The sequence below is a fragment of the Ranitomeya imitator genome, chromosome 4, assembly GCF_032444005.1.
Source record: "Ranitomeya imitator isolate aRanImi1 chromosome 4, aRanImi1.pri, whole genome shotgun sequence".
Lineage (NCBI taxonomy): Eukaryota > Metazoa > Chordata > Amphibia > Anura > Dendrobatidae > Ranitomeya > Ranitomeya imitator.
Window position 1 is genome coordinate 101,653,278 of NC_091285.1, and position 21,657 is coordinate 101,674,934.

Sequence of the window (21,657 nt, forward strand, 5' to 3'; positions counted from 1 at the left end):
TGCATTTCATGCTTCTTGTCACCGTCATTTACTTGTCTACTTTTTGAGATTCTAAATAAAGATTTGTATTTATTATGGATGTTTTGGGTCGCAATTTTTTTTTGTGATTTCCACATCCTCCTCCTTTGTCTAGGTTCATTGGCGACTAATCTGGGATTTTTGATCTGAGCCTTTTACTATAACAGCAAGATATTACTAAGTATAAGAGAAAATTGATACATATATCTATACCACGTGGTTGCTGTTGCCTTTCTTGAATATTTTGTATTTACTGCAGAAGCACGGCAAGGGCGGATGAAGCTCTAGCTGACTTTCTAAAATGGGTAAGCAGAGCCTCTTACTTTTCCTAGCTGATCTGGCACCTTCGTGTCGTTTTTCAGAAAACTTTGAACAATGAGGTAAAGCATATGGGCCAGGCATGGCATGTGTGTGAGCTCGCCTCGACACAGAGCAGCCACCAGGATCCAGCCATTGTCACACAAGACCATGCCTGGCTGTAGGGTCAGCAGTGTCAGCCACACATCTGCCTGCACTTTCAGAGCTGTCCAGTGTCCCCAACTCTTCAGCATTGTGCGGTTTGTCACCTAAGCACAGTAGCCTGTTGCCGCTTGGCTGAGGCAGTGCTGCAGTGCTTCCAGCTTGTGACTGATGTGTTACTTTCGGAGATGAAGGCTGAAGAGGACACGAAGGAGAAGGTGCATACTGTGGGGGCAACCCAGATTGACGTAGGGACCGCAATACTCGGGGTTGGGAGGATGTGCACCATCCCAAATTTGGACTGGGTCCCTGCTTCCACTATGTTATCCTAGTGTGCCGTTAGTTAGATGTACCTTTCCTGACCATAAGCACTTGTCCACGTGTCTGTGGTTAGGTGGACTTTCCCAATAACAGAACGGGTAATGTGGGACACGTGCCTGTGTAATGCTGGGATGGCACACCGGTTCAAATTGTCCTGCATGTTCGAGGCCTCGGGTGGTCCTCGACTCTGCCCTCTCTTTCAAGATACATATCCAAGCCCTTGCCTCCTCCTGCCCACTACAACTCAAAAACATTTCCAGGATCCATTTCATGGAATGGCAGAAATGTTTGTGCATGCCCTCATGATCTCCCGCCTCCACTATTGCAACCTTCTACTCTCTGGCCTCTCCTCTAGCATTCTTGCACTACTCCAATCTATCCTAAAGTCTGATGCCTGAGTAATCCAACTGTCCCTCTGTTATTCCCCAGCCTCTCCTCTCTGCTAGGCCCTTCACTGCCTTCCAATTTTCCAGAGGCTACAGTTCAAAACCCTAACCTTGACATACAAAGCCTACTACAACCTGTCTCCATACATCTGTAACATGGTCTCTCAATGTCCGACTGAGTCATGGCTTCCTCTACTCTAACCCAGCGTGCCATCAGCGAGATGTACCATCGCTGCCCACAAGCACTTGTCCATGTGTCCATGTTTAGGTGCACTTTCCCTGTAACCGCATTGATGAAGGCCCGGGTAATGTTGTGAGGCACATTCTTGCTTGTGTAATGTCGTGACGGCAGACTGGGAAAAATTGTGGTGACTGGGTAACGAGTGATGGTCACCGCAATCAGGTTGCGGAAAGCTTACATCTCCCACGGGCCTAAAATGCAACATTTCGAGCGCAAGCATATGAGAAATGTGTGAATTTAGTAATGGCTGCCTACTTCCGCTTGTGTTCCAAGGACTGGGGTATGGACAACTGAACACTGCGCTGGAACAAGGATGTGGACGTGCTTGTTGATGGTGCTAGTTGAGTTTGTGTGTAAATGCAGGGCATGAGGCATCTTTGCATGCACCATGGACAGGGGACTGGCTTGCACGCACAACATCGGAAGAAGCAGTGGTATCACCTACAGACACTGTTGATGGAGCCTTGTGTTCAACCAACAAAGGTGCTTTGTGCCATGTGCCTCATTATGCTTGTGATGGTTAGGATTGGAGTTTTGCTACCCCTGCTCATTTGAGCATGGCCAGTGGTGCAAATGGCCTTTTTGGGGTTATCAACAGAGTCTTTAAAAACCAACCAGGCTGTTACGGGGATATTCAGTGTCACCCTCTCCCACACCACCTCCTCACCTCGACCCGATTGTTTGGTGTTCGCCAAGGCTCAGTTCTAGGACCCCTACTCTTCTACATCTACACCTTCGACCTGGGACAGCTGATGTAATAGCACGGTTTGCAATATCATCAGTATGCCGATGACACGCAGATCTACCTATCTGTACCTGACATCACCTCTTTACTGACCAAAATCAGACGTCTTCCCACTATTTCATCCTTCTTTTCTGTTCACTTTCAAAAGGGGACATGGACAAAACAGAATACATCATCTTTCTACCATCTCACACTAAATAGACATGAGAGCTGTGTATGCATCATTCGGTACCTCTTTAGTAAGAGGGAAAGTTTGCCAAAGGAAAATGATTTTCCAGACATTCACAGCCTTTTTTGCAGCTGTGATCTTCATCTTCTTGGTGTGGATGTGGTAAATTTCAAAGTCGTCATCAATACCATCATCGTCCATATCTTGTAAACAGGAAATCTGGTGATTCCTAGGGTCATGGTTATCTACGTTTAGTGGCATTGCTTTAACAGTGTTCATTACACTAGAACAAATAATTTTCTACTGTGACATTTGGATATTATTGGTAATATGTATGGATGAAGATGAAGAAGCTTGTGCCATGGATGTGTTTATAGTTACGGACGGTGCACTCCTCTTTAAACTTATTTTTTCACAAGCATCCATCAGTTTGTTTGTTTTTTTTCCAACACTGATTTGCTTTCTCTAACTCAGCATCTCACGAAAATGTTGCACTTTGTCCTTTAGAAAGACACGTGCGTCTTTGTCAACATATTTTTACCATGAAGATGAAAAAGTAGATGTGTGCACAGCCGTAAAGAGGTGCCAGAGTAGGTTCCCACACTGTAGAATATAGCAAAAACTCGGCACTCAACTCAACGTAAGACAGGTGATTTAATAGTGTCCACAAAATAACAGAAACGTTTCGGTCCTACATCCGGACCTTCATCAGTCACAGTTGATAAATGTGAGGGAGCAAGTGGACCCACAGAATTGCTGATTGTGGAATGAGATCACACTTGTGTGTGAGCGCTGCCTGTATGTGGACAGTATAGCCCCAAATGAAGCGACACCTTAAAATATCAGGACATAAGTGCCGTGCCTGTGTGGGACGTGGAATCCACCGCTAGTCCATGACCGCATTTTTGTATTTTTTTGGGGCACCTGTAAAAATGGACAACATTGCTTACAGTTGTGACCTTGGATTCAGAAATGCTTCCAGCGGCGATCCCCATGATGTTCCTGTGGCATTTGAGCAGTGTTTCCATCATTTTCAGACATTTTTAGACCTTAAAAGGATTGCAGTAAAAATACTCGGGTTTTCCATAGACTTACATCAGGCTCATTGCTCGGGTCGAGTATCCAAGTATTCCAATTTGCTCGACCCGAGGAACGAGCCCCCGAGCATTTTAGTGCTCGCTCATTACTAGTTATATAGTAGATGGAGAGAGGGAATGACAAAATAAGGGTGAGTCATGAAAGAGTGTACTACTTTTGTCCAACAGACATACTCGAGGATTACTCACAACCAGCATTAGGTTTACCATGTCGACAACAATGACAAGACTTGGCTGGGTCCTTTATCCACTCGATCGTAACTGCTCATGTGCTCATCTTGTCGCTCAATATGGGCAGAATTTTATTGATCTTGTCTTTACAAACAACCTTGATATTTGTTTTCACATAACTACAGTTTTTTCCCAAATGCCATGTTGCCTTGTTGTATTTTGTAAGTTAATAATAATAATAATAATAATAGTAATAATAATTCATTTTTATTTTAGGGTATTCATTCAGAGCTGTGGTTTTTGGGTAATCTATCAAGAAAGGATGCTGAAAGTGCTTTAAGATCTATTAATAAGGTAAGATAATAAATTATTTCACTATAATCTATTAACATTTTTTAAATGTCCTATTTGGCTATTTTTTTATACTGGAAGACTTGATGTTATAATATATTATTATTTTAATTGACTGAGTAAGTGCAACAACAAATGACGGAACTGTTAGATAAGAAAGACAGACCAAAGAATTGTTTACATGTATATACTTACCAACAGTTCCACAACAAAATACATCTAATTTTTGCTGCACTGCCTGAAAATTTCCCTAAAACTTTCAGAAATGCCTACCTTCATTGTGGGTAAGTTCTGGGGCAGCCCTGGCAAAATCAGGACTGCTGACAAGTATGCATGTCACATACAGAGGACCTGTTAGCTGTCCTATCATTACTCTTTTAGTAAATATTGACATTCCCAATAATTAAACAATTTGTAACATTTCTCTTAGTATTCTATATGGGGCTTTTCCTGTTATTCTTCTTAGACATTTATGAATAAACTAGATGGTGACTCGATTCTAACTTATTGGGTATTCTAGAATATGTATGTAGTTTATTTATGAAGATTTGAGAATAATGCAATGAATACACAGGATTCGGCTTGCCGGGTGCGACCAATTAGCGAAGCGTGGTTAAAATCCTGCGCGAATTCGCGGCCGGACTGCGTCTGTCGCTGATTGTTCGCACCCGGCTGGTCGCAAACAATCAGTGAAGCCAGGGCCAGCTCCAGGTTTTTGAGGGCCCTGGGCTAAAGAGTCTGACAGCCCAGGTAGCATATAACAAAGCCCACTGTTGTGAATTCCGCTCTTGGGCTCCCTCTGGTGGTTGTAAGTGGCACTTTTGTGAGTTCTGCTCTTGGGCTCCCTCCGGTGGTTTTAAGTGGAATGGCTGCTCCTGGGATTTAGCAGTCTGCAGCTGCTTCCACTAATTGTCTTTCTGCTCGGCTATTTATGCCTGGCTCTTTCCTTCAGCCAGTGCCACTTGTCAATGTTTCCTGGCTGGATTCACTTCTCTGCTTGGATTTTCCTGGTTTCCTGACCAGTTCTGCAAAGATAAGTTCTGGCTTTGCTCATTTCAGTCCACATGTTGTGGACTTATTTTTCTGTGCATTCTATATTTGTCCAGCTTGTCAGTATGGATTATTTCTGTTAGCTGGAAGCTCTGGGAAGCAGATTTACCCTCCACACCTTTAGTCAGGTGTGGAGATTTTTGTAAACTCTGTGTGGATTGTTTTGTAGTTTTATACTGACCGCACAGTATCCTTTCCTGTCCTATCTATCAAGCTAGACGGGCCTCCTATGCTAAAATCTGATTTCATTTCTGCGTATGTTATTTTGACCTCCTCTCACCGTCAATATTTGTGGGGTGCTATTTTTCCTTTGGGGATTTTCTCTGAGGCAAGATAGGTTTCCTGTTTCCATCTTTAGGGGAAGTTAGATCTTAGGCTGTGCCGAGGGGTCTAGGGAGCGTCAGGTACCCCCACGGCTATTTTTAGTTGCGCTGCTAGGTTCAGGGTTTGCGGTCAGTACAGATACCACCTCCTTCAGAGCTTGTCTCATGTTGTTCCTAAACCACCAGATCATAACAGTACAAGTGGCCAAAAATGAATTAAACGCATCTCAAAAGAAGGAAAAGAAAAAGTTCTGAACAATTTTTTTTTCTGTGCTCTGTTTTGTCTCTTTTTTCCTCTTGATTTCTGGGTGGTTCAGGATTTATGCTCTGGCATGGATGTTCAGGGTTTGTTTTCTCTTGTGGATCAACTTGCTGCAAGAGTACAGAGTATCCAAGATTGTGTTGTCCAGACTCCGGCTTTAGAGCCTAGAATTCCTACTCCTGATTTGTTTTTTGGGGACAGATCCAAGTTTTTGAACTTTAAAATAACTGCAAATTGTTTTTTGCTTTGAAACCCCGTTCTTCTGGTGATCCCATTCAGCAAGTAAAAATCATCATATCCTTGCTGCGGGGTGACCCTCAAGACTGGGCTTTTTCTCTTGAATCAGGGGATCCGGCATTATTGAATGTAGATGCATTTTTTCAAGCGCTCGGATTATTGTATGACGAACCTAATTCTGTGGATCATGCAGAAAAAACCCTGTTGGCCTTGTGTCAAGGTCAGGAAGCGGCAGAATTATACTGCCAGAAATTTAGAAAATGGTCTGTGCTCACTAAATGGAATGAGGAGGCTCTGGCTGCTATTTTCAGAAAAGGTCTTTCTGAAGCCCTTAAAGATGTTATGGTGGGCATCTCTACGCCTGCCGGTTTGAGCGAATCTATGTCTCTAGCCATTCAGATTGATCGGCGTCTGCGCGAGCGCAAAGCTGTGCACCATATGACAGTGTCCTCTGGCAGAGTCCTGAGCCTATGCAATGTGATAGGATTTTGACTAGAACAGAACGGCAGGAATTCAGACTTCAGAATAGGTTGTGTTTTTACTGTGGTGATTCTGCTCATGTTATCTCTGATTGCCCTAAGCGTACTAAGAGAGTCACTAGGTCGGTTACCATTAGTACTATTCAGCCTAAATTTCTCTTATCTGTGACCCTGATTTGCTCATTGTCGTCCTTTTCTGTCATGGCATTTGTTGATTCAGGTGCTGCCCTGAACTTAATGGACAGAATTCGCCAGGCGCTGTGGTTTTTCCTTGCAGCCTTTGCAGAGCCCTATTCCTTTGAGGGGTATTGATGCTACACCATTGGCCAAGGATAAACCTCAGTACTGGACGCAGATGACTATGTACATGGCTCCTGCACATCAGGAAGATTGCCGTTTTCTGGTGTTGCATAACCTGCATGATGTTGTACTGGGTTTTCCATGGTTACAGGAACATAATCCGGGGCTGGATTGGAAAACTATGTCTGTGACTAGTTGGGGTTGTCAAGGGGTACATAGTGACGTTCCTTTGATGTCAATTTCCTCTTCCCCCTCTTCTGGGGTCCCTGAGTTTTTGTCAGATTTCCAGGATGTATTTGATGAGCCCAAGTCCAGTTCCCTTCCACCGCACAGGGACTGTGATTGTGCTATTAACTTGATTCCTGGCTGCAAGTTCCCTAAGGGCCGACTTTTCAATCTGTCTGTGCCAGAGCATGCCGCCATGCGGAGTTATGTTAAGGAATCTTTGGAGAAGGGGCATATTCGACCGTCTTCGTCACCATTGGGAGCGGGTTTCTTTTTTGTTGCTAAGAAGGATGGCTCCTTGAGACCCTGTATAGATTATCGTCTTCTTCATAAGATCACGGTCGAATTCCAATACCCCTTGCCTTTGCTTTCTGATTTGTTTGCTCGAATTAAGGGGGCTAGTTGGTTTACTAAGATTGACCTTCGAGGGGCATATAATCTTGTCCGTATTAACCAGGGTGACGAATGGAAAACTGCATTTAATATGCCCGAAGGCCATTTTGAATACCTTGTGATGCCATTCGGGCTCTCTAATGCTCCATCTGTGTTCCAATCCTTCATGCATGATATTTTCCGCAATTATCTTGATAAATTCATGATAGTGTATTTGGATGATATTTTGATTTTTTCCGATGATTGGGAGTCTCATGTGAAGCAGGTCAGGATGGTATTCCAGATCCTTCGTGATAATGCTTTGTTTGTGAAGGGGTCTAAGTGCCTATTCGGAGTTCAGGAGGTCTCTTTTTTGGGTTTTATTTTTTTCCCCCTCGTCTATAGAAATGGATCCTGTTAAGGTCAAAGCCATTCATGACTGGATTCAACCCACATCTGTGAAGAGCCTTCAGAAATTTTTGGGCTTTGCTAATTTCTATCGCCGTTTCATTGCCAACTTTTCCAGTGTGGTTAAGCCCCTTACTGATTTGACGAAGAAAGGCGCTGATGTGACGAATTGGTCCTCTGCGGCTGTTGAGGCCTTTAGGGAGCTTAAACGCCGATTCACTTCTGCCCCTGTGTTGCGTCAGCCGGATGTTTCTCTTCCTTTTCAGGTTGAGGTTGACGCTTCTGAGATTGAGGCAGTGGCCGTTTTGTCTCAGAGGAATTCTTATGGTTCTTTGATGAAACCGTGTGCTTTTTTTTCCAGAAAGTTTTCGCCTGCGGAGCGCAATTATGACGTCGGCAATCGTGAGTTGTTGGCTATGAAGTGGGCATTTGAGGAGTGGCGACATTGGCTTGAGGGAGCCAAGCACCGCATTGTGGTCTTGACTGATCATAAGAATCTGATTTACCTCGAGTCGGCCAAGCGGCTGAACCCTAGACAGGCTCGATGGTCCCTGTTTTTCTCCCGTTTTGATTTTGTGGTCTCGTATCTTCCGGGATCTAAGAATGTTAAGGCTGATGCCCTCTCTAGGAGTTTTTTGCCTGACTCTCCTGGAGTCCTTGAGCCGGTTGGCATTCTTAAGAAAGGGGTGATTCTTTCTGCCATCTCCCTTGATTTGCGGCGGGTGCTTCAGGAATTTCAGGCTGATAAACCTGACCGCTGTCCGGTAGGGAAGCTGTTTGTTCCTGATAGATGGACAAGTAAGGTAATTTCTGAGGTTCATTGTTCAGTGTTGGCCGGTCATCCTGGGATTTTTGGTACCAGAGATTTGGTTGCTAGGTCCTTTTGGTGGCCTTCCTTGTCGCGGGATGTGCGTACTTCTGTGCAGTCCTGTGGGACTTGCGCCCGGGCCAAGCCTTGCTGTTTCCGCGCTAGTGGGTTGCTTTTGCCTTTGCCGGTCCCTGAGAGGCCCTGGACGCATATTTCCATGGATTTTATTTCAGATCTTCCTGTTTCCCAGAAGATGTCTGTTATCTGGGTGGTTTGTGACCGGTTCTCTAAAATGGTCCATCTGGTACCTTTGCCCAAGCTGCCTTCCTTCTCAGATTTGGTTCCATTGTTTTTTGAGCATGTGGTTCGTTTGCATGGCATTCCGGAGAATATTGTGTCTGACAGAGGTTCTCAGTTTGTTTCTAGGTTTTGGCGGGCCTTTTGTGCTAGGATGGGCATTGATTTGTCTTTTTCTTCGGCGTTTCATCCTCAGACTAATGGTCAAACTGAGCGAACTAATCAGACCTTGGAAACTTATTTGAGATGCTTTGTGTCTGCTGATCAGGATGATTGGGTGGCTTTCTTGCCGTTGGCCGAGTTTGCCCTTAATAATAGGGCTAGTTCGGCTACTTTGGTCTCACCTTTCTTTTGTAATTTTGGTTTTTATCCTCGTTTTTCTTCGGGGCAGGTTGAGCCTTCTGATTGTCCTGGTGTGGATTCTGTGGTTAACAGGCTGCAGCAGATTTGGACTCATGTGGTGGACAATTTGACGTTGTCTCAGGAAAAGGCTCAACGTTTTGCTAACTGCCGTCGGTGTGTTGGTCCCCGGCTTTGTGTGGGGGATTTGGTTTGGTTGTCTTCTCGTCATGTTCCTATGAAGGTTTCTTCCCCTAAGTTTAAGCCTCGGTTTATTGGTCCTTATAAGATTTCTGAAATTATCAATCCGGTGTCTTTTCGTTTGGCTCTTCCAGCCTCTTTTGCCATTCATAATGTTTTCCATAGATCTTTGTTGCGGAGATATGTGGTGCCCGTTGTTCCCTCGGTTGATCCTCCTGCCCCGGTGTTGGTTGAGGGAGAGTTGGAATATGAGGTTGAGAAAATTTTGGATTCTCGTTTTTCGAGGCGGAGGCTTCAGTATCTTGTCAAGTGGAAGGGTTATGGCCAGGAGGATAATTCTTGGGTTGCTGCCTCCGATGTCCATGCTGCCGATTTGGTTCGTGCTTTTCACTTGGCTCGTCCTGATCAGCCTGGGGGCTCTGGTGAGGGTTCGGTGACCCCTCCTCAAGGGGGGGTACTGTTGTGAATTCCACTCTTGGGCTCCCTCCGGTGGTTGTAAATGGCACTTTTGTGAGTTCTGCTCTTGGGCTCCCTCTGGTGGTTTTAAGTGGAATAACTTCTCCTTGGATTTAGCAGTCTGCAGCTGCTTCCACTAATTGTCTTTCTGTTCGGCTATTTATGCCTGGCTCTTTCCTTCAGCCAGTGCCACTTGTCAATGTTTCCTGGCTGGATTCACTTCTCTGCTTGGATTTTCCTGGTTTCCTGACCAGTTCTGCAAAGATAAGTTCTGGCTTTGCTCATTTCAGTCCACATGTTGTGGACTTATTTTTCTGTGCATTCTATATTTGTCCAGCTTGTCAGTATGGATTATTTCTGTTAGCTGGAAGCTCTGGAAAGCAGATTTACCCTCCACACCTTTAGTCAGGTGTGGAGATTTTTGTAAACTTTGTGTGGATTGTTTTGTAATTTTATACTGACCGCACAGTATCCTTTCCTGTCCTATCTATCAAGCCAGACTGGCCTCCTATACTAAAGTCTGATTTCATTTCTGCATATGTTATTTTCCCCTCCTCTCACCGACAATATTTGTGGGGGGCTATCTTTCCTTTGGGGATTTTCTCTGAAGCAAGATAGGTTTCCTGTTTCCATCTTTAGGGGAAGTTAGATCTTAGGCTGTGCCGAGGGGTCTAGGGAGCGTCAGGTAACCCCACGGCTATTTTTAGTTGCGCTGCTAGGTTCAGGGTTTGCGGTCAGTACAGATACCACCTCCTTCAGAGCTTGTCTCATGTTGTTCCTAAACCACCAGATCATAACAGCCCACATTGTATATAGCACAGCCCACTTAGTATATAGCACAGCTGTCGTAGTATATAGCACAGCCCACGCAGTATATAACACAGCCCCACATAGTATAGACAACAGCCCACGTAGTATATAGCACAGCCACAAAGTATATTGCAGAGCCACGTAGTATATAGCACAGCCCACGTAGTATATAGCACAGTGAGGTAGTATATAACACAGCCCACGCAGTATATAGCACAGGCCAAGCAGTATATAACACAGCCCACGTAGTTTATAACACAGCCCATGCAGTATATAACACAGCCTACGTAGTATAGATCACAGCCCACATAGTACATAGCACAGCCCACACAGTATATAACACAGGCCACGTAGTATACTGCAGAGCCACATAGTATATAGCACTGTTATCAGAGCCACGTAGTATAAAGCACAGCCACTTAGTATATTGCAGAGCCACGTAGTGTATAGTACAGCCCACGTAGTATATATCACAGTGAGGTAGTATATAACACAGCCCATGCAGTATATAGCACAGACCACACAGTATATAACACAGCCCACGTAGTATATAACACAGCCCACATAGTATATAACACAACCCATGCAGTATATAACACAGCCCACGCAGTATTTAACACAGCCCACGTAGTGTATAGCACAGCCCACGTAGTATATAGCAATGTGGTCACCATATCCCTGTGAAAAAAGAACTTAAATAAAAATTTAGTTATATACTCACCTTCCCGTGGCACCCCGTATCCATCCCAGGCCTTTATCGATGCTCCTCGCGATGCTCCGTTCCCAGTAATGCCTTGTGGCAATCACCTGTGATGATGTAGCGGTCTCACGAGACCGCTACGTTATCTGGGGTCATTGCCGCAATGCATTCTTGGGACCGGAGCATTGCGAGGAGCGGGAAAGGCTGGCGCGGATGCCGAAAGGTGAGAATATAATGTTTTGTTTTTTTTTATTATTTTTAGCATTACATGTTTTGACTATTGATGCTTAATAGGCAGCATCAATAGTAAAAATTGAAGCGGTGTTTAAATCCAGCCCCAATATCGCTGATTGGTCGTGGCAGGTGCAGTCCAGCCGCGAATTGGCACGAGATTTGAACTACGCTTCATTGATTGGTCGTGCACTGTGTTTAAATTCCACGCCAATGTCGCTGATTGGTTGTGGCCGGCCGGGCGTGTCCAATCAGCGAAGCGTCGTTCAAATCACTGATTGGTCACGCCCAGCCGGCCGCGACCAATCAGTGACACGGGAGATGCTCCGTTCCCAGTAATGACTTGCGGCAATAACCCCTGATGATGTAGTGGTCTCGCAAGACTGCTACGTGACCTGGGGTCATTGCCGTAATGCATTCCTGGGACCAGAGCGTCGCAAGGAGCAGTAAAGGCTGGCGCAGACTCCGGAAGATGATAATATAATGATTTTTTTTTATTTTATTATTTTTAGCATTATATGTTTTTACTATTGATGCTACATAGGCACTTACAGGTTTAATAGCAGTCCGTTTAAACGCTATGTGGGCGCTGACTGGAGGGGAGTATGGAGGGGGCACTGACTGGAGGGGAGTAGGGAGGGGTCAATTCGTGGCCGGACTGTGCCTGTCGCTGATTGGTCGCAGCTGGCTGGGCGCAACCAATCAACGACGTGGGATTTCCGTGACAGACAGACAAACAGACAGAAGTGGACCTTAGACGATTATATAGATTGAAAGCTCTGTGTTACTAGTTAGAGATGTTTCCCTACATGTTCTGAGAGTTTCTAATCAGTGAGGATCATGCTAGACTGTATAGGGACATGTCTCTTTGACAAAGAGAATGGTAAGATCTTATTGTCAATGTGTTCAGAAATTTCATCTACCTTGCTGGGGTATTTTGCATCTACTCAGCCTGAAATGGAGGAGATTTTGTACCAGAATCAATCAATAAACTAAAGGAAATTAAATCAAGAAAGTGAACATATATTCCCTTTGAAACCAATATTTAATAATTATATAAAAGTATAAAAAAATGCCTACCCAGTGAAACAAAAACCCTGCAATAGACCTATTTCTAAACCTGCCTGCCTGTGGAGGTTGGAACTCTACAAAGACGATTTGTTTGGCGCCTATACGGGTAACACTAATACCAAATAATACCATCCAACATCATGACAAGCACTCCGCAAATGCAATATGATATATTATAAACTTGAACTCATGATGAACCGTGACAGCGGGGAAACGCATTGGGATGCATTCTATCCGTAAGTTTTACTCCTTGTTACATCCTTTATATAATTTGGTTTGCAAATTGAAATACAAACATACATGTGGCCTGGATTTATCTAGTTCCCAGGTTTATCATATATCATATTGCATTTGCTGAGTGGTTGTCATGATGTTGGATGATATTGTTTTGTATTAGTGTTATCTTTTTTGTCTACAAGATACCTTCAGGGAATCTGTATAGGCGCTTGAAATACTTTTTTTCATCTCTTCTCTATAAAGATATTTTCCCACCTATATTGTTAGGGTTGAAATTTGGAGAGTGAGAGACAGCCCTCATTGAGTGGGGGCGCCAAAAAAATCGTCCTTGTAGGGTGCCAATCTCCACAGCCAGGCAGGCTTTGAAATAGGCCTATAGGCCTATTGCAGGGTTTTTGTAAGCTCAATTTGGTCATTTTCAATTTTTAGTATCTAAACCATTGATTCACTGGGTAGGTGTTTTTTAAGATATAATTATTAAAGGTTGGTTTTAAATGGAATATATGTTCACTTTCCTGATATGGAGGAGACCAGGATCTTCTGTATTTACTGTACAAAGTCTCCTGTTCCGCCTGTGAAATCCTGTATGCAGTGTGAAAACTCCCTATGTGACGACCATATACTAACAGAACCCACCTGCTCTTTTGCTTCACAAAAATGTTTTTTTCCCATTGCTAAGGAGTGTGTCTCCTACATTAATTGTAAGGGTTGCCAAAAATCAGAAGGAGGCACTACAATACCCCTTTGAAGACCTGTCATGGAGGATCTCAGAAAACATTTTTTTCCTATTAAAGGGAACATGTCACCCCCCAGGACGTTTTTAAGTAAATGAGCCAACTTCAGCAGCACTAAGGCTGCATTCTGTGAAGGTGGCTCTTATATTTCTGATCTCTAGTAACACTGAAATATTGACTTTTATAAATTGCACCCCATACCTGTATTGAGTCCCAGAGGCGTGGTGTCTCCCCCTGTTTCAGCCGCCTCCCAGCCGTCCATCATCCAGCTCTTGTATCTGTGCGCCGCCTCCTGTGTTGCTGTTACATGCCCTGTGCCTGCCCCCATCTCCCTCCTTCTCTTTCGTCCCTCGGCAGCATCTGATGAGCTGACCTGCCAGTGAACTGTGTGAGGGGAGCTCAGCTCATCAGACGCTGCCGAGGGAGGAAAGAGAAGGAGGGAGATGGGGGCAGGCACAGGGCATGTAACAGCAACACAGGAGGCGGCGCACAGATACAAGAGCTGGATGATGGACGGCTGGGAGGCGGCTGAAACAGGGGGAGACACCACACCTCTGGGACTCAATACAGGTATGGGGCGCAATTTATAAAAGTCAATATTTCAGTGTTACTAGGAATCAGAAGCATAAGAGCCACCTTCACAGAATGCAGCCTTAGTGCTGCTAAAGGTGGCTCTTTTCCTTAAAATTCCATGGGGGGGTGACAAGTTCCCTTTAAGGAGTTGGTATCCTAGACTTGTAATATGCACATACTATGTGCATGGGCTGAAAAACATTTACCCCTGGGGAGTACTGTGTCCAGTTTTGGGCACCGGTGCTCAGGAAGGATATAATGGAACTAGAGAGAGTACAAAGGAGGGCAACAAAATTAATAAAGGGGATGGGAGAACTACAATACCCAGATAGATTAGCAAAATTAGGATTATTTAGTCTAGAAAAAAGACGACTGAGGGGCGATCTAATAACCATGTATAAGTATATAAGGGGACAATACAAATATCTCGCTGAGGATCTGTTTATACCAAGGAAGGTGACGGGCACAAGGGGGCATTCTTTGCGTCTGGAGGAGAGAAGGTTTTTCCACCAACATAGAAGAGGATTCTTTACTGTTAGGGCAGTGAGAATCTGGAATTGCTTGCCTGAGGAGGTGGTGATGGCGAACTCAGTCGAGGGGTTCAAGAGAGGCCTGGATGTCTTCCTGGAGCAGAACAATATTGTATCATACAATTATTAGGTTCTGTAGAAGGACGTAGATCTGGGGATTTATTATGATGGAATATAGGCTGAACTTGATGGACAAATGTCTTTTTTCGGCCTTACTAACTTTGTTACTATGTTACTATGTTATGAGTACACATAGGTAGCAAAGAATGTTAGAGGTAGGCTAATCAAAATTGTTAATATAGGCATCATAAATACCCTCAAAAATTTATAGCGAGGGTAACAAGATCTCCCTGTTGCTTGGGCAGACATACCGTCGGTTCAACCATGATTGAACCAGGGCCTACAATCCTCGGTGTTGGTACCATGTTTTCTGTCCCAGGGTCTGACTGGGCTCTGGATTTCACGATGTTCACCCAGTGTGCCATCAGGGAAATGTAGCATCCCTGGCCACAAGTACTTGTCTACGTGTCCGTGGTTAAGTAGAGCTTTTCAGTAGCAGCGTTTTGTCATTTAGTGTGGCTAAAATTCAGCTATGTGCAGAGCTGGTGCAGAGTAAAAAGTCTTATTTTTGGTTGCTAACACTAGGGGATATGTCACTTTCAAATTGTTTATAGCATATCTTCTTTGTCATACAGGCCTCATCCACACTCAAACAATTCTTTCTTCTGTGACTAACACTACATAGCATGCTATATTTCACATTGCAATTTACTGCTGCTGAAATTCAGCTGTTTACAGTGCTGTTGCAGAGGTAAAAATCTAATTTTTTGTTAATAATGTGTTCCTGTGACACTATCTGAGCAACATGAGTGGGGAAAAAGCAAGGTTGTGGTGGAAGGGGGATAGGCTTGGTATTCAAGGTGTACGTGGGGTAGGTGATGATTTATGCTGCAGATAAGCCCCTGATGCCGGTGGGCTTACCTCACCCGCGATTTTCGTGGTGACTGGTTCCCTTTAAGGACCTCTGCACCCTTCTGCGCAGTTTTTAAATGGCTACTAAGATGGTTAGCGCTGCCATCATCAGCATCACCATTTCATTCATCTACAAGCTGGAGTAGACTTTGAATAGCCTGCGGGAGGAGGTGGTGGAAGCAAAGTAGGATGTGAAAGAGATTACAGTGACTCAAAGTTCCTGAGCATCGCCATACAGGCGGGTGCCAGGCAGGACCGGTTTAAGACAAAGTGAGGCCCTGGGTAAAAGTTTAACCCCTTCCCGACCCATGACGCCACGTAGGCGTCATGAAAGTCGGTGCCAATCCGACCCATGACGCCTATGTGGTGTCATGGAAAGATCGCGTCCCTGCAGATCAGGTGAAAGGGTTAACTCCAATTTCACCCGATCTGCAGGGACAGGGGGAGTGGTAGTTCACCCCCCCATGGCTACGATCGCTCTCATTGGCTGTTGAAAGTGAAACTGCCAATCAGAGCGATTTGTAATATTTCCCCTATTATAACTGGTGAAATATTACAATCCAGCCATGGCCGATGCTGCAATATCATCGGCCATGGCTGGAAACACTGATGTGCCCCCACCCCACCCCACCGATCACCCCCCCAAGCCACCGATCTGTCCTGTTCACAGTGCCCTGCTCCCCTCTGTCCTCCTGTCCGCTCCCCCCGTGCTCTTGTCCGCTCCCCCCCATGCTCCAATCCCCTCTCGTGCTCCGATCCACCCCCCTGCACTCCGATCCACCACCCCCGTGCTCCGATCCACCCTCCCGTGCTCCGATCCACCCCCCATGCTCCGATCCACCCCCCCGTGCTCCAATCCACCCCCCCCGCGCTGCGATCCACCCCCCATGCTCCGATCCCCCCGTGCTCCCACCCACCCCATCATACTTACCGAGCCTCCCGGGGTCCGTCCGTCTTCTCCATGGGTGCCGCCATCTTCCAAAATGGCGGGCGCATGCGCAGTGCGCCCGGCGGCAGATTCGTTCCAAAGTGCATTTTGATCACTGTGATATAACCTATCACAGTGGTCAAAATAAAAAAAATAGTAAATGACCCCCCCCCTTTGTCACCCCCATAGGTAGGGACAATAATAAAATAAAGAATTCAGGGGTCTCCAAACGCAACATGGCGCCACCATTGATTCCAGCCAATCTTGTATTCAAAAAGTCAAACGGCGCTCCTTCCCTTCCGAGCCCCGACGTGCGCCCAAACAGTGGTTTACCCCCACATATTGGGTACCATCGTACTCAGGAGAAAATGGACAACAACTTTTGGGGTCCCATTTCTCCTGTAACCCTTGGGAAAATAAAAAATTCTGGGCTAAATAATTATTATTTTTATATTCCAAAGACATACTGATAGGGAATTTAGATTGTGAGCCCCATCGGGGACAGCGATGATAATGTGTGCAAACTGTAAAGCGCTGCGTAATATGTTAGCGCTATATAAAAATAAAGATTATTATTATTATTATTATTATTATTTTTGAGGAAAGAAAACGTATTTATTATTTTCACGGCTCTGCGGTATAAACTTCTGTGAAGCACTTTGGGGTTCAAAGTGCTCACCACACATCTAGATAAGTTCCTTTCGGGGTCTAGTTTCCAAAATTGGGTCACTTGTGAGGGTTTCTACTGTTTAGCCACATCAGGGGCTCTGCAAACGCAATGTGACGCCCGCAGAGCATTCCATCAAAGTCTGCATTTCAAAACGTCACTACTTCACTTCCGAGCCCCGGCATGTGCCCAAACAGTGGTTTACCCCCACATATGGGTTATCAGCGTACACAGGAGAAACTGGACAACAACTTTTGGGGTCAAAATTCTCCTGTTACCCTTGGGAAAATAAAAAATTGCAGGCTAAAAGATCGTTTTTGAGAAAATAATTTTTTTTCCAGGGCTCTGCGTTATAAACTTCTGTGAAGCACTTGGGGGTTCAAAGTCCTCACCACACATCTAGATTAGTTCCTTTTGCGTCTAGTTTCCAAAATGCGGTCATTTGTGGGGCATCTCCAATGTTTAGGCACACAGGGGCTCTCCAAACGTGACATGGTGTCCGCTAATGATTGGAGCTAATTTTCCATTTAAAAAGCCAAATGGCGTGCCTTCCCTTCCGAGCCCTGCCGTGCACCCAAACAGTGTTTTACCCCCACATATTGGGTATCAGCGTACTTAGGACAAACTGGACAACAACATTTGGGGTCCAATTTCTCATATTACCCTTGGCAAAATAGGAAATTCCAGGCCTAAAAATCATTTTTGAGGAAAGAAAAATTATTTTTTATTTTCATGGCTCTGCGTTATAAACTTCTGTGAAGCACCTGGGGGATTAAAGTGCTCAATATGCATCTAGATAAGTTCCTTGGGGGGTCTAGTTTCCAAAATGGGGTCACTTGTGGGGGAGCCCCAATGTTTAGGCACACAAGGGCTCTCCAAACGTGACATGGTGTCCGCTAACGATGGAGATAATTTTTCAGTCAAAAGGTCAAATGGCGCTCCTTCCTTTCCGAGCCTTACCATGTGCGCAAACAGTGGTTTACCCCCACATGTGAGGTATCGGTGTACTCAGGAGAAATTGCCCAATAAATTTTAGTATCCATTTGATCCTGTTGCCTATGTCAAAATGAAAAAATTGAGGCTAAAAGAATTTTTTTGTGAAAAAAAAGTAATTTTTCATTTTTACGGATCAATTTGTGAAGCACCTGGGAGTTTAAAGTGCTCACTATGCATCTAGATAAGTTTGTTGGGGCATCTAGTTTCCAATATGGGGTCACTTGTGGGGGAGCTCCAATTTTTAGGCACACGGGGGTTCTCCAAACGTGACATGGTGTCCGCTAAAGAGTGGAGCCAATTTTTCATTCAAAAAGTCAAATGGCACTCCTTCCCTTCCAAGCCCTGCCGTGCGCCCAAACAGTGGTTTACCCCCACATATGAGGTATCAGCGTACTCAGGACAAATTGGACAACAACGATCATGGTTCAGTTTCTCCTTTTACCATTGGGAAAATAAAAAAATTGTTGCTAAAAGATCATTTTTGTGACTAAAAAGTTAAATGTTCATTTTTTCCTTCCATGTTGCTTCTGCTGCTGTAAAGCACCTGAAGGGTTAATAAACTTCTTGAATGTGGGTTTGTGCACCTTGAGGGGTGCAGTTTTTAGAATGGTGTCACTTTTGGGTATTTTCAGCCATATAGACCCCTCAAACTGACTTCAAATGTGAGGTGGTCCCTAAAAAAAATGGTTTTGTAAATTTCGTTGTAAAAATGAGAAATCGCTGGTCAAATTTTAACCCTTATAACTTCCTAGCAAAAAAAAAAATTTGTTTCCAAAATTGTGCTGATGTAAAGTATACATGTGGGAAATGTTATTTATTAACTATTTTGTGTCACATAACTCTCTGGTTTAACAGAATAAAAATTCAAAATGTGAAAATTGCAAAATTTTCAAAATTTTCGCCAAATTTCCATTTTTATCACAAATAAACGCAGAATTTATTGACATAAATTTACCACTATCATGAAGCCCAATATGTCACGAAAAAACAATCTCAGAACCGCTAGGCTTCGTTGAAGCGTTCCTGAGTTATTACCTCATAAAGGGACACTGGTCAGAATTGCAAAAAACGGCCAGGTCATTAAGGTCAAAATAGGCTGGGTCATGAAGGGGTTAAAGTGGGGCCCCAAATGCTCACATATTGCACCATCAGACCATTGGTTGTATTTACCTGCGCTGAGTTCAGGCCGTTAAACAAGCATGATTGACAATACTAAAGTAATTCAATGCTTCTTCCCGAGTTTCCTTACACCGGCTGAGGAAGAATGATGGAGAGTATAATTCAGGTCCCATATAATTTATAATCACTATGCGGTAACCAAAATGAAAAAATGGTCCCAAGCAAATGGTATTTACTTAATAAAAATAAATCTCTATATTAAACAATAATTAAAACAGTACAAACAGATGAAAGGTGCTAGACCTAGCCAAGAGGGACGGTATAGCCATAGGGTATCCTATAAACCAAGGCCCATGATAAGCAGATGGCCCCCAAAAAAAAACGTCAAATGGGAATAAAGTGCAAGTACAAAATGAACAATGAAGCAAAAAAGAGCTGTGTAATAGTAAGAAAAGTGATCAGATGGCACTAGGATTCTGCTCAAAATTGAAAACCGCAATGTGATGCATATTATACAAAATATCAGGACCCTAAGTGTCCTAGTACTGACCTTAATTCATAAAGTTGCTATTTGCACATAGTCTATTGCACTAAATTGCCCCTCAAATGGTGATATCTTTGCTTAACATACCTGCTGGCGAGCATGTGGAAATCCCCGAGCGTCTCTCTGCCCCGATGCACGTTTTGCACTGCTTCTTTGGGAAGCGCCTTGATGGCTTTATGAATCAGGATCAGTACTAGGACCCTTAGGGTTCTGCTATTTTGTATAATATGCATCACATTGCGGTTTTCAATTTTGAGCAGAATCCTAGTGTCATCTGAACACTTTTCCTACTACTAACCAGCTCTTTTTTAGCTTCATTTTGTACTTGCACTTTATTCCCATTTCAAGTTTTTTTTTACCATCTGCTCATCATGGGCCTTGGTTTATAGGATACCCTATGGCTATACAGTTCCACTTGGTTAGGTCTAGCATCTGTTTGTACTGTTTTAATTATTGTTTTATAAAGAGATTATTTTTATTCAGTAAGTACTATTTGCTTGGGACCATTTTTTCATTTTGGTTACCATATAGTGATTATATTATTATTAACGGTACAGTGACCCACATAGGTTAAGGGTTATGCTATTTTGGGGCTATATTTTGTGATTAAATCCCATATAGTTTATATAGTATAATGCAGTCCCCATGGTCCTATATAGTGTGTTATGCAGCCCCCTCAGAGTATACTGCAGCCCCCCTCAGATTATACTGGAACCCCCCTCACAGAGCATACTGCAACCCCCCCTCATAGAGTACACTGCAGCCCCCTGCACACAGTATAATGCAGCCCCAAGCACACACAATATAATGCAGCCCTCTCAGATTATAATGCAGCCCCCCCACAGTATAGTGCAGCCCCCACAGTATAATATAGCCCCCACTCACTGTATAATGCAACCCCCACTCACAGTATAATGCACTCCCCCTACACAGTATAATACAGCCCCCCACACAAAGTATAATGTAGCCCCTACACACAAAGTATAGTGCAGCCCTCCACACACAGTATAATGCAGCCCCCACACACACAGTATAGTGAAGCCCCAACACACAATATAGTGCAGCCCACCACATAGTATAATGCAGCCACCCACACACACAGTATAGTGAAGCCCCAACACACAATATAGTGCAGCCCACCACATAGTATAATGCAGCCACCCACACACACAGTATAGTGCAGCCCCCACACAGTAAAATGTAGTCCATTACATAATATAATGCAGCACATCCACATAGTATAATGCAGCCCTTTAAACAGTATAATGCAGTCCCCCCACACAGTATAATGCAGCTCCCCAACACACAGTATAATGCAGCCCCCACCCATATATTATAATGCAGCCCCCATACAGTATAATGCAACCCTCCACACCAACACCATGTAAAATAGAGCCCCCACACACACAGTATAGTGTAACCTCACACAGTATAATGCAGACCCCCACACACATACAGTATAGTGAAGCCCCCCATACACAATAGAGTGCAGCCTACCACACAGTATAATGTAGGCCCTTATATAGTATAATGCAGCCTACCCACATAGTATAATGCAGCCCCTTACACAGTATAATCCAGCCTCCACTCACAGTATAACACAGCTCCCCCACACAGTATGATGCAGCCCCCACACATACAGTATAATGCAGCCCCCTATACAGTATAATGCAACCCCCCACCAATACCGTGTAAAATGCAGCCCCCACACACACAGTATAGTGCATCCCACACAGTAGACACATGCACATACAGTTGTGCTCAAAAGTTTACATACCCCGGCAGAATTTTTGCTTTCTTGGCCTTTTTTCAGAGAATATGAATGATAAC

The 21,657-nt window shown here is 44.2% G+C and overlaps 1 protein-coding gene across 1 annotated transcript in view; it reads left to right on the forward strand.

Annotated features, from left to right (window-relative positions):
• Positions 1-21,657, forward strand: part of LOC138675546 (lymphocyte cytosolic protein 2-like) — a 456,995-nt gene that overhangs the window by 308,104 nt on the left and 127,234 nt on the right. The window contains exon 5 of the mRNA XM_069763882.1: positions 3,884-3,961. Coding sequence (XP_069619983.1) covers positions 3,884-3,961 — 78 coding nt within the window. The remainder of the gene's footprint in view (positions 1-3,883; positions 3,962-21,657) is intronic.